The sequence below is a fragment of the Haliaeetus albicilla genome, chromosome 3 (assembly GCF_947461875.1).
Source record: "Haliaeetus albicilla chromosome 3, bHalAlb1.1, whole genome shotgun sequence".
In the NCBI taxonomy this organism is placed as follows: Eukaryota; Metazoa; Chordata; class Aves; order Accipitriformes; family Accipitridae; genus Haliaeetus; species Haliaeetus albicilla.
In genome coordinates this window covers 68,239,877-68,252,249 of record NC_091485.1, presented here as the reverse complement: position 1 = coordinate 68,252,249, position 12,373 = coordinate 68,239,877, and the positions used below count along the sequence as shown (strand labels likewise).

The following is a 12,373-nucleotide window of genomic DNA, read 5'->3' as shown; positions in this document are numbered from 1 at the left end:
TTCTTTTCTGTTATTCTTTCAATCAATCTTCCTTTCTTTTTTAAGATGTCAAGGCAAGTTATATTCTTTTCCCTCCTTCAGATTTGCCTTCCTCAGTACTGCCTATGCCACCCTACAGGCCTGCTGTGACACTGAAACTTTACTCAGCTACCAGTAAGTAGCTGCACCTTATGCAGCAAAAATAGGAGTATGCTTGAACCTATATCAATATGCAAATTTTCCCACACAGAAACAAGATACGTGTTTAATTTATGTGTTATCTCATGTATGTAAACCACTCAAAATGTCTAAGGCACTGCTTCCATATTTGTTTGTGAATCATACACAATCACACAATCAAAACATAAATTATACTATGATGATAAAATTAACATATGTACTTCACGTGTCAATTTTAACGTAGATTGGTTATTGGAGAATCTTAAAATTCATTCATTCCAAAAGAAAGTATCATGCTTTAAACCTCCCTATTGGTACAAATGAAATTATTAAGTCAATCCATGCCACATGAAATCTCAAAAATTGCCCTGAATTTACGGTACTGCAAGCTTCCTCTTCATCCAAAAAAGGATAATTATCAACTAGATTTTCAGGAAAGCTCAGTTCTTCCTTTTAAGCACCAAAATAAAGAGTTATAAATTAAGAGTTAATATAAGATGATGTGCCACTCCACTTACAAGTATGATATACTCATGGTGGCAATAAAATTGTATTTGCAGTATTAGTAAGAGATTACTTGCTTTGAAAAACTGGACCTAATTCAATGCAAGGAGAGGAATTTGAACTCTGGGAGAGTCCAGCACCTACTTTGGATCCTGAGCATGTGTGTGTGTCTGAGTCCAGGCTACCTACGCCCAAACTTGCAAAGTAGGAGCAGAGCTCAGGAGTACAACGGGAATAAATCTCGGCCACAAATCCCAGTCTTGGGGACTGAAGTTGACTAGTTCAGCTCTAGGTACCAGCATCATGGACACCTAAAACTAGGTAAAAACGTGCCTCGTCCTGTAGATATCTTTTGTACCCTTGGGGTCCTTCCACTCCCAGTCTGGTGTTCTTGCTCCCAGTGGTCATACTGGATACCAAGCCAAGTGCCAGCTGAGCAGCAGGCAAGGTATACCTGAAGTTGCATGTGTGTCACAGTTGCTGTTTCTCTGCTCCCCATTAACCTGGTAGGTAAGGAAGTCAACTTGAGGGATACATTGGTGTGTGTGTTCCAGCACTGATACGAATATGGAAAGCACATCAGTATTATTATGCTTTCACAGTGGAGGGAAAATCCAGATTGCCTGCCCTGGGATCCAGATAAAAATCTGTATTCCAGACCAGGACTGTGATTGTCTGCTGTTTGGTGCAGCGTAATCTTTTTAGGAGGAGAAATTTGGTAGCTGCCACTGAGGTTGGCGTGAAAACTCCTATAGTGCATGATGCTGGGGCAATGCCTGTGCTCAGCTCAAGACTAGAAAGGAAAAAAAATGGTCCCCACTTTTCCAGGATAAGCAGGTGGCTTAGTAATGGAAAATTGCTGCAGCAAGAACTGGTCACTTATCTGCCTGTGACAGTAACATGGCAATTTCAAATAGAAAAGAGCAAAGCTCTGCACAGGGATTCCTGCATTTTCTGGCCTATTTTGACTGACAATTTTTTAGAAAAGAAAATTCTTAGACAAGAAAGTTCTGAAATAAATTCCTACTTTTAATTTTCTTTTTTTAATTTGAATCCAATGAATTGAATACAAATCCACATTTCACAGTAGAAATTTATTACAGAAGAGATATAAAAATTAACTATGAAGGACTGAAAAGTTTAATTTCAACACTATCCAATCCAAATAAAATTAAATATAACATTAATTGAAAGAGAATTTCAGCATTAAATAAATACAGTATTATGTAAATGCAGCACTAATGTAAAATTAAGTGATTGTCAGAAATTAAAACCAAAAAAATTTGTTTACCTTTCAGCATTTTATTTGACTTCTCTTTCCCACATACATGAATCCAAACTGAAATTGCATTCATTCAGTTTACATTTGGATAACGCTGAATTTCTGCTGGCAAAACACATGGCTTGAGTAAAGCATTTAACACCTGTTAGGCAGGATAGTGAGTACCCACTTTGGTGGAGACTTTGACATTCATTGGAGGGTGGCCTTTAGCAAGTTTCAAGTATTCACAGAAATTCTAACATCCCTTTTCATGGACAATTTATATTAAAACCTCATTGCCGCATGCTCTGATGTTCAGTTATTAACATGAAGAGTGTTTATTAAAGCAAGAAATCATTCATTTTTCATTGTCATGGAGTGGAAAAAAAACCCCAAGGTGTGTCAAATGCTATTAAGTGGACAAAGCCTAATGACATTTATGCAAAGCTGCTAAGATTAAGAGAAATGGGGCTCCTTCTTTTGCATCGCTCACTAATTACGCCTGATATTTGTGTCGTGCCTCTGACACACAACCATTTTTCAGAGGGACCCGCGGGACCTGGGAGCTGCAAGTATCTGCCCGTTGCTCCTCCAGGACTCCTGCTACCTTGGGCGAGCACTGGCAGAAGAGAAATAGTTTTGTAGCGATCTCTTTCAGGTTGGCAGAGCCGTTATTTTCCTCCTGCCCATGAATGCCATTTTATATTAAACTTCTTGTCAGCACTAGATGATTCAAGCTTATTTCAACAGAACTTCATTAGTCCAAATTTAACCTCCATAACCTCTCCTATCGCATAACATAAGATGGCCCAGAGCTATAAAGCATGTGAGACATGTGAACCTAGAAATGCAATTACACTGTCTAAGGGGATTATACTCTGCAGGTAAGGCAGTTTATCTACACATGGCCAAAACCTGCTGCTAGTTACACAAATGGAAAAACCAGCTGACAATGATGCTGCAGCCGCCTTCGTTCTGCACGTTCGGGCTCTTCCACCCCAATGGGTGCACGTGAAGGGGACACCCACACCATGCAAAAAATGCACTCTCACAGCCTGGTCCCCAGTTATCTTTTCAGAGCCCCAGCATGGCGTTTGCAGGGATGTCTCCCTGTTTTTCGGAGTGCTGGTGCAGAGGAGACATCCCTTTGGAAGCATTGCTGTACGCAGGGGACAACACGAGGGGCGTGCAGGCAGCTCCCCACGGTTGGGTGTGATGTTTTTGCGGGGCAAGTGGCTTCACTGAAGCAACCCAAAGTGAGCCCACACACAGCATCTCCTCTTCAGAGCACAGTTATTAAATGTGCAAAGGAGAGGTGGTCACAGACCTATTTTAGCCATGTCTTGATAGTCTTTTAGCATACGGTAAATAGTGTTTTGTTTTTTTTTTCTAGCAAGTCCTTCGATTCTGATTCATCATAACACAACTGTTAGCTAAGGTGCAAGATTATGTATGACAGGTAATGGTTTGGAGAAGACAAGACTGTGGCAAATCTTAGGTTTTTCACTTAATATGGTGAAGAAAAGCCCTGAAAAACTGAAAACAGCTTCAATTTTGCCTTACTGTTTCTCAATTTCCCCCATTTCCACCTTGCTTTCTTTTCTCTTTTCTATAACAGAAAGGGAGATTGTATTTGACACTGAAAAACCACATAGCAATTCAGGATTTTGTTATAAGCTGCCATCACCTCTTCTGTAGTATTGCTTTTTCTGCAGTCTGGCACAGTGGTATTTGCTGGCAGGATGAAATGTTTGGTGTGCAAATGTTTTTTCTCTTGCTGCTGACTGCAGAAGATTCAATGAATAAACTAGATATTTTCCCTTTAGCTGGCTCAAGAGAGGCAAAAAGGGAGTCCATCTCCAGGTATACCATTTCCCTGCATTTTTCTTAAGTTAAAATAATATAATGGTAGTCACTTGAAGGAAAAAACACTGATTAAGCAGCTGGCTCCTGGGAAGTAAATAGTAAAATAGAGAAATTATTCCTACCTTCCTCTCAGTGCAGGCAAAACTTGACCTTTTCTCCTCCAGTTCCTTGTCAGTTTTCATGAAATCTGTAGGAATGTATTTATCCAGAGGATCTTTACCCATCCCTAAAACTTGGGCTGAAATTAGCTGATTATTCAAGTCACTAGAAGCAAGAAAGTGAAAACTGGCAGACGGAGAGATGGACAGAGAGAAAGCCATAACCTCTGCATAAATCATGTTTATTTTGTTAATGAGGGTAAAAAAAGTGATGGAGAGAGCAGTGAGAATCTGTTTATCAGTCATATTTAATCTAGGCTTCAGATTTAGAGGGTGGGTGTAGGGAAGCATGTGAAACTGGAAGTGAATTTTTCATTAAAGTAGCATATGCATATAGAAAACATCAAATATCGTAAGTGTACAGTGCTGTTCTTTGTCTTGCTGTTTTGCACTGTGGAAAACCGATGCTTCAGTAGCAACTGAACCTACACCTACACAGGTAACAATGAATAAATTACATCTTTAGAGTTGTTCCTACATTTGTGATAAATGAAAGCAATGTGGTTTTAAGTAAGTAACCAGTAATGATATATAATAATAAATTGAACAGAATATTTGTGCTTTCACTCAAGCAACTGCCAGGCTGTGTGTTGTTTCCTTTTCAGTTATCTGCCTCTCTCAGATTTGATTTTAAGATACCTACATGACCTTATTAATCTGCATGTTTCTCACAGCCCAGATAAGGCACTGCAAGAAATTTAATGGGAGAAAGATTTGAACTAGTTCCCAGTTGCATTCTTTCCTAGGGTGTCCACAGGCAATCCTCAAAGAGTCCCAGGTGACCTCGCCTCCTGTTACTCTTATAGTGCAAAAGATCAATCCCTGTGTGATGGAGCTGTGTAGGTTTTTTCAGCTGTGCCTCTGTGTTGGTCAGAGAAGATATTCCAGAAAGGAAGCCATGAGGTAAAACCTGACACTGGTTTCTCTCTCTCTCTCTCCTTAAAATATTCTTTTTTTTTTTTTTTTCCAAACAATTTTCAATCACCAATGCTTATTTTTGAGAGTCTGTGGCTGGTTACTGGCTGAGACCCAAATGGGTCCCCAGTGCACTGATCAATACCTGATCTGGCTTCCAGTATTCAAACTAAGTGAATAAAGCTCAGATGAATTTTTTCCAAATATCTAATGACATCATTGAGGTCAGAATCAAGCTTTTTATTGCCATATTCAATATTAGCAGTATGATATCCATGCAGCTGTGCTTATGAAAGGTAACAAGCTACTACTCTCCACCTTTAGGTACTGTGTTGAATACTATTCCTGGTTCTTGAAAAATGCAAGTTACATCTGTGAAAGAGTCAAAAGAATTGCTTACTCCCACAGTAAGTATATTTTCTCTTTATATCTGTACATACCTTATTATAAAGGTATAACAAAAAGTTTTAGATATCCACAGAGTATTTGCTGTCTTTCATCAGATAGCTATTTTATCTGATAATGATTTTTTAAAGGGATTTAAAAGAAAGATTATTTAACCTTCATGTACATTTTTAATATTTTCCTTGTAAAAACTCTTCTGATGGCAGTTTTCTTGTGTTCTTCCAGCCTTAAAACAAAAATGCCTTAAAAACATCTGTACGTCGATCTAGAGCACTGAGGAATTTTACTGCAGATTTGAAGATTGGTGACAGTTTTAGTTGTCTCTTTCATTTCTCAGTGTAAAAATCAGGATGCAACGTGTTATTTGCAAATATTTGTAACAAGACGAGCTATTAATCAGATGTTAACCTAGAAATGTGTCTTCTTCCAGGGCATTGTAAAAAGAATGTGTAAAACCAGATGTATTTCATACAGGCGATGTAACTGAAATAAACTCATTGAAAGGCTTTTAAAAATTTTATTTTATAAAGGATTTTTATATGGTTGGCTAGTGAATGCAAATAGTTTTTTCTAGTTTTAGTTACAATTAAGATAAAGTAATCAAAATGAGCAAATATCATTTAAAAGCAACCTGAAATACTGAAGACAAGAAGGATTTTTCCTGGTGTTAAACACATGCAGATTGTCCATTATTCCAAATCAAGAGTGTCCCGTTACTTCATCAACCCATCTAGTGCAGAGCTCAACCAAGGAAATGTTCACACCTCTTGTAGTCTCACTCTGTGATACATTTGTGTGAGCTCACCGAGATTCATCTCCTTCCTTATATGCACCTCTGGTGAACTAAAAGCCAGTTATAAAAAAGGAAAGAATAACCAAACAAATTACATGATCCTATATTTTGCTACACTGCAACAGTATGATGCTACTATCAACCTAAAGTACATCATCAAGCCATTTATATTTAAAAAAAAAAAGATTATTTGCACTAGAGCTGGTACATATTGTTGTTTCACTGAAGAAATACATGTTCAAAGTAATATAAAGCCACAGAGAAAGGTGGTACCATAAGGAATGCTGCCCCCAGGGAGAGGTGAGATGCAGCAACCCTCTTCCAAAATACATTTCACCATTGTGCCCAATAGCATGATGGAAACATTTCTGTCATATCAAAGAGCAGGATAGATCGTATCAGTACCAGTTCCAGTTGATACTGAAAATTAGGCCAGTGGAAGAAATAGGAGTGTCGATACATTGAATGTATAAATTGGGAATATTAAAATGGCCATGGTACTGCAGTGCTGTGGAGAGATCTCGCTCTGCAGCACCTCTCCTCACCCAAGGCAGGATCAGTTCTGCTGTGAAGAGCTGGGTGAATTACACCTTTGTGTAACTGATGCTTTTAAATCTCACAAAAATATCTGAAAGCCTGAAGACATGATTTAAAAAAAAAAAAAAATCTATATTGTTTCTTACATTTTTACCATTAAGTTTTCTGAGAACTCAGGAAGAAGGACATGAAAACAAGAACATAAGGGAAGAAAACAATGATTAAGGACAGTTTGACTTTCTAGGTTTTTTAGGTTTCAATAAAAGACAATATCAAAAGAAAAATATTTTTTGAAAAGGCTTCCCTTTTAAAAGATTGGGTTTTTATTATTGTAATGAATTTAATCAGCCCTGAGTTGTAGCTCTGGTCTCCATGCTAAAGGACACTTTTGTGTTTATAAGAAATCATTCTGTGTTTTTCCTGCGGGAATACAAGTGCTTGGACAGAGTGCTAACCTCTCTATAGTGCGATAGGGTGTGCCTGAGCCATCACTGGCACTGGGGGTAGGTCACAGCCATCTCCACTCAAAGGTCTTGGAAAGGGCTGAGAGCTACTGCCCGAGCATGGTCACGGGGAGAGAATGAGAAGGTATCACATCGTTATGGGTCTTGTGAAAGGAGCTGAGAAAAGATTAATAGTACCTGTCCTGAATGGTGACCTTCTCGTCACAGTTGTTTAAGACCTACTGCTTGGCTTTCCCAGGAGAATAATGAAAATTAATGAGAAAAACTACAAAATAAGAGAAGGAATGAAAAAGCAAGGCTCCATGAAAAAAACTGCCCTCAAAAAAAAAAAAAAAAAAGTTTTTCTGTATTCTGGGGTTTTCAGTCCTGCAAAGCCTCTATGCATGTTTGGCAGAAGTACAGAAATGATGGTGGCATATGAGCTAATCAGTATCTCAGAGGGCTCATTTATTATTATGCCCAGTCAAACCCACTCTGATTTGTCAGGCTGAAAATGTTCGTTCAGGCAGTAAAAATGCTCTTTAGGCAATCCCTGGAGACTCCAACTGGAAGAACCAAAACTGACATGAAAATGAATTTTCATATCATTAAGGTATAATTTCTGCCTTGTTTCACTCTTCTGTAAAGCTCCTTGATAGGACTGGTCACGCAAACAGTATGCCTGCACCCTGTCCTTTTCCTGGCAACATCAGTACTGAATTGATATAGAATCGCAGACTCACAGAACGGTTGAGGTCGGAAGGGACCTCCGGAGGTCATCTGGTCCAACGACCCTGCTCAAGCAGGGCCACCTAGACCTGGTTGCCCAGGACCATGCCTGGACGGCTTTGGAATATCTCCAAAGGAGGAGAGCAGGAGGGAGACTCCACAACTTCTCTGGGCAACCTGTGCCAGTGCTCGGTCACCTTCATGGTAAAAAATTATTTCCTGGTGTTCAGAGGCAACCTCCAGTGTCTGTGCCCATTAGCTCTGGTCCTGTCACTGGGCACCACTGAAAAGAGCCTGGCTCTGTTCTTTTTGCACCCTCCCTGCAGATATTTATAGGTATTGATAAAATCCCCGAGCCTTCTCTAATTTGAGGAGTCCCAGCTCTCTCAGCCTCTGCTCGTATGAGAGATGGTCGTCTAGTCCCTTAATCATCTTTGTGGCCCTTCTTTGGACTGTCTCAAGTTTGTCCACATGTCTCACACTAAGGAGCCCCAAACTGGACACAGTACTTCAGGTGTGGCCTCAGCAGTGCTGAGTTGAGGGGAAGGATCTACTCCCTCAATCTGCTGACAATATTTTGCCTAATGCAGCCGAGGATACCCTTAGCCTTCTTTGCTGCAAGACACTGTTTACCCAAGCTCAACTTGGTGTCCACCAGGACCCCAGGTCCTTTTCTGCCAAGCTGCTTTCTGGCTGGGTGGCCCCCAGCATATACTGGTGCATGGGGTTGTACCTCCCCAGGTGCAGGACTTTGCCCTTCCTGTGGAACTTCACGAAGTTCCTTGTTGGGCCATTTCTCCAGCCTGTCAAGGTCCCTCTGGATGGCAGCATGACTCTCTGGAGTTTCAGCCACTCCTTCCAGTTCAGTGTCATCTCCAAATTTCCTGAGGGTACCCTCTGTCCCAGCATCCAGATCATTAATGAAGATGTTAAGCAAGACTGGACCCAGTATTGACCACTGGCGTACCCCGCTAGTCACTGGCCTCCAACCAGACTTTGTGCCGCTGACCACCACCCTCTGGGCCCCACCATTCAGCCAGTTTTCAACCCACCGCACTGGGCTCATCCAGCCCATGTATCAACAGGTTCTCTATGAGGATCCTAGTGTCAAAGGCCTTTCTGAAGAAAATGTAGTTCACAGGGCCTTGGAGGAGCCAAGCCTTCTGTTCACGTAAGTATTTTTACACTTCCCAATTTGTCAGACTTCTCACTTCTCCATGCTAAAGCTCAGTGGACAGTTTGCCTTTGTTGATGGCACCTTTGAAGGGTAGCTGTGTCTGACCCTGTTAGAAAGCACACCTTCCCGACAACGAGGAGCCTTCCCAAAGCTCATTGACTCAACCTTCCCCTGGATTTCACTCAGCTTTGGATCAGAGCCACCGTGGATAGACAAGAGCAGACTTCTCAACCTGAGGAATGCCAGTGTTTAAAGCTGTATAGATTTTCACTCATCTTTCATCACTGAGTACTACCTCTTGCTAAGCTATTAAAGCCATATTCACATGCTCCAGAGATATTGTGAGTGATTAATAACAATGAGATGATTGTTATTTAATTACAGCCAGGAGTATTAGGGAAAGTTACTATACAGTGAATGCACCTGCAGAACAGACTTCTCAGTATAGATCCTTTACATGGCTGGAGCTGTATTACTAAGATACACTGTGGGCATAATGACTCTAAGGAATCTCATGGAAGAATTAATTAATAAATGTTGAAGGGGGTTTGATAAAGGAAGTGATCACATGGGTGAGGTATATATCCAAGTGGGTATAAATAACTTAGTACTGACTTTGTTGAAATCCATTTGTCCTCCATCCAACTGCTTTCGAATAATATGCCTCAAGGTAAGCCTTTCTAGATATACTCTATAATACAGGAATCAGGAAGAAAACAATGTAGAATAAGCTATTTGGGACTGTGGAGTTGTAGACTAAAGTATAGGTAGGAGATTTGGGATAGTAGACTATAAATATTTAGAGCTGTTAGATTTATAACCTCACTTCCTGATGAAATATTACAAGATTTTTTAATAGAAATGAATGCAATATTTGACCTTAGGGAAGCAGATAATCAACAGTAGATACATATTTTAAAACTGATAAATAAATGTTCATTTATTTGGCTGTAAAAAACTCCATGCTGATTACTTTGAAAATCATGCTAAATTTAGAGTAAACTGCGACTGTAGTTCAAAACCAATCTAGTATCTGTCATTTAATGAATACTAGTGCAAGGCTTTTAGCTTCAGAAGAATTCTTTACACACTTTTCTGTAAGGACAAGCACACCCGGAATGTGAAGATCTCCAAACAACGTAGCATTTATCGTTAGGAAAATACATGATACATTAGATCAGTCTCAACACAGATTAGAGTAAATGTTTGAATACAAAGTGGGAGGCATTTTTGTGATGTGAAGCAAACTAATATAATGGATTGCAGATTAACTGGGTTCAATAGAAGTAATCCCAGAAGGTGTCTTCGTTTACACAGTGTTCCACAATATCTGCATTTATACATAATGTGAAGAATTGTTTAAACATCCTGTTAGATCAAGTAAGATGTGGAAACTGTTTGCAAAACAAAAGAAACTTCAAGTACACCATTTCATTGCTAAATGGACTTTCCTTGTCTATTGCACTTTGGCAGAGCCTGTTGACTCACCTAAAGCAATACCAAAATATATATTGTTAGTTTAGTCAGGTTTATAGGGGACATATTGATAAAATTTGGAGGATACCTAAGGCTCATCATTGCTGTAATATGTGCATTTACTACAATAAGGATAAAAACTAAATTGCATCAAGCAGAAATATGGCCAGGTTACAAAAGAATGATTTTCTAAACTGATGTCTTCCCACTCCCAGACTCAAGTGATGACATTCTGCCTAATATTTTACTTAACTTACCAGGCATACCAGTCTGCTGTGTGACTTTTTCTTGTCCTCGAATTAAACAAAAAATGATTGTAATTCTGCTGCTGTCTATGTCAATGGTGTTGTACAGTGGTAAGTGGCAATGTATTTTTATGATTATTTAACATTTATGACTAAATACTACTTTAAGTATGTGCATTTGGAAACAATTCTTTAGAAGCATGCCTTCTGTCCCCTCAAACTTAGTTGTTCAACATCCAAATACACTTAAATAAGTTTTTCTATGGAGTACTTACAAAATATATAGTATATTATCTCTAAAGGGAGAAGAAAGCTCAGCACCTTGGCCTAGACAAAATTCTGCACTGACCTACTTTAACTTCACCAATTTCCTCTCTTCTAAGGGGCTGTGTGCATTAGAAGTCAGTAAAGAAACAAGCCTAACACAAAACACATGGGCTAAAATATATTGATGAAGCTGGACCTGAAGATTCCTACCATACCAATAGAAATCAGTAAGAATATTAGCATTTCCCACTGCAGTGACAGAGAATGCCAAAATGCTTACACCATTTATACATAAAAAATAAAGGGGTGTTTAGTCCCCAGATGTAAAGGGGACTATATATTGATAATATCTAGTGCACTCAGAAATATCTGGACACTCAGAAATTTTTCTGACATAACCTTTGAAAGAGATTTCCCCACAGACCTCTAAAGGCTGTGCCACAGTTTTTAGATTCTTTTCCCCAGCTAAGCACAATCTGAGCACAAAGATTTAAAATGTTACCATTTTTAGATTTGGAGAGGATTATTGATTTATATTTATGTGGGATCTATTCTGCTGGTCTCTACTTTGAGACTGAAGCAAATATGTGTGCATGAACTAGCATCTTTGTGAGGAGCTAATACGATTTACCTTGAATAAATCAAATAGGTTGGGTTTGCTGCACCATGACTTTTCCCGGCACAATCAAGGTTTCTGCTCCCCGATGATTATAATGACTGCATCCTTGCCCTATATTATGACATTTTAATTAGCCATGATTGCAAAAAAAAACCTGGAGGTGCACTGATGTTTTTTTGATGGGTTTTTTTCAGATAACACTTCAGAAAAGCATTGCCAGAGCAGCAACATCACAGACACAGTTCAGAAACAATTTTACATGTATCTGAATGTTGAAAGAAATTCTGTGGATAAGGTATACAACTGGAAAGCCGAAGAGCTGATGTATCATACAAGTATCCTCAGGACATGTGCCAAGTCATTTAGCAGGTTTTAGAGAAAGGCAAGAGAAGTTGACTTCCCCAGGGTCTTCTGAGGTTTAAAGGATTGATTTTTGTAGTTCAATCTTTCACTGGCTATACAGGGAGCAAAGTAGGACAAATAGCCCAAAAAGATATTATAGCAAAAGAAGAAAAGAGAATAACTCATCCAGAAAGTATTGTCTCTTTGTCGTTCCCCCCACAACTTAAACAAAATTAAGCAATCTTGTTAGCAAACATTGGTTCATTGATCTTGACTTAGTGACAATTAGAAATATCGCTCTCTGTAATGAAAGGATTAGAAGAGCCAAAGGTTTACCAAGCTGCTGAACCTCTGGTAGAGACTTTTCTCCAGGGGACCTTCAGACGTTTATGTGTTAATTGGGTGTGTGCAAGTTAAGTTTGGTGAAAAGAACTCAGTGCACATGAAGGATGCTCGAGCAATCACAATTTCCAAAAC

General features: G+C 39.3%; 1 protein-coding gene across 4 annotated transcripts in view; it reads left to right on the top strand.

The window, feature by feature from the left end:
- Positions 1–12,373, top strand: part of LOC104310825 (uncharacterized) — a 46,526-nt gene that overhangs the window by 13,543 nt on the left and 20,610 nt on the right. For all 4 annotated transcript variants that reach the window (XM_069780080.1, XM_069780079.1, XM_069780078.1 and 1 more), the window contains 4 exons: positions 82–153; positions 4,695–4,851; positions 5,188–5,270; positions 10,684–10,779. In XM_069780080.1, coding sequence (XP_069636181.1) covers positions 82–153; positions 4,695–4,851; positions 5,188–5,270; positions 10,684–10,779 — 408 coding nt within the window. The remainder of the gene's footprint in view (positions 1–81; positions 154–4,694; positions 4,852–5,187; positions 5,271–10,683; positions 10,780–12,373) is intronic.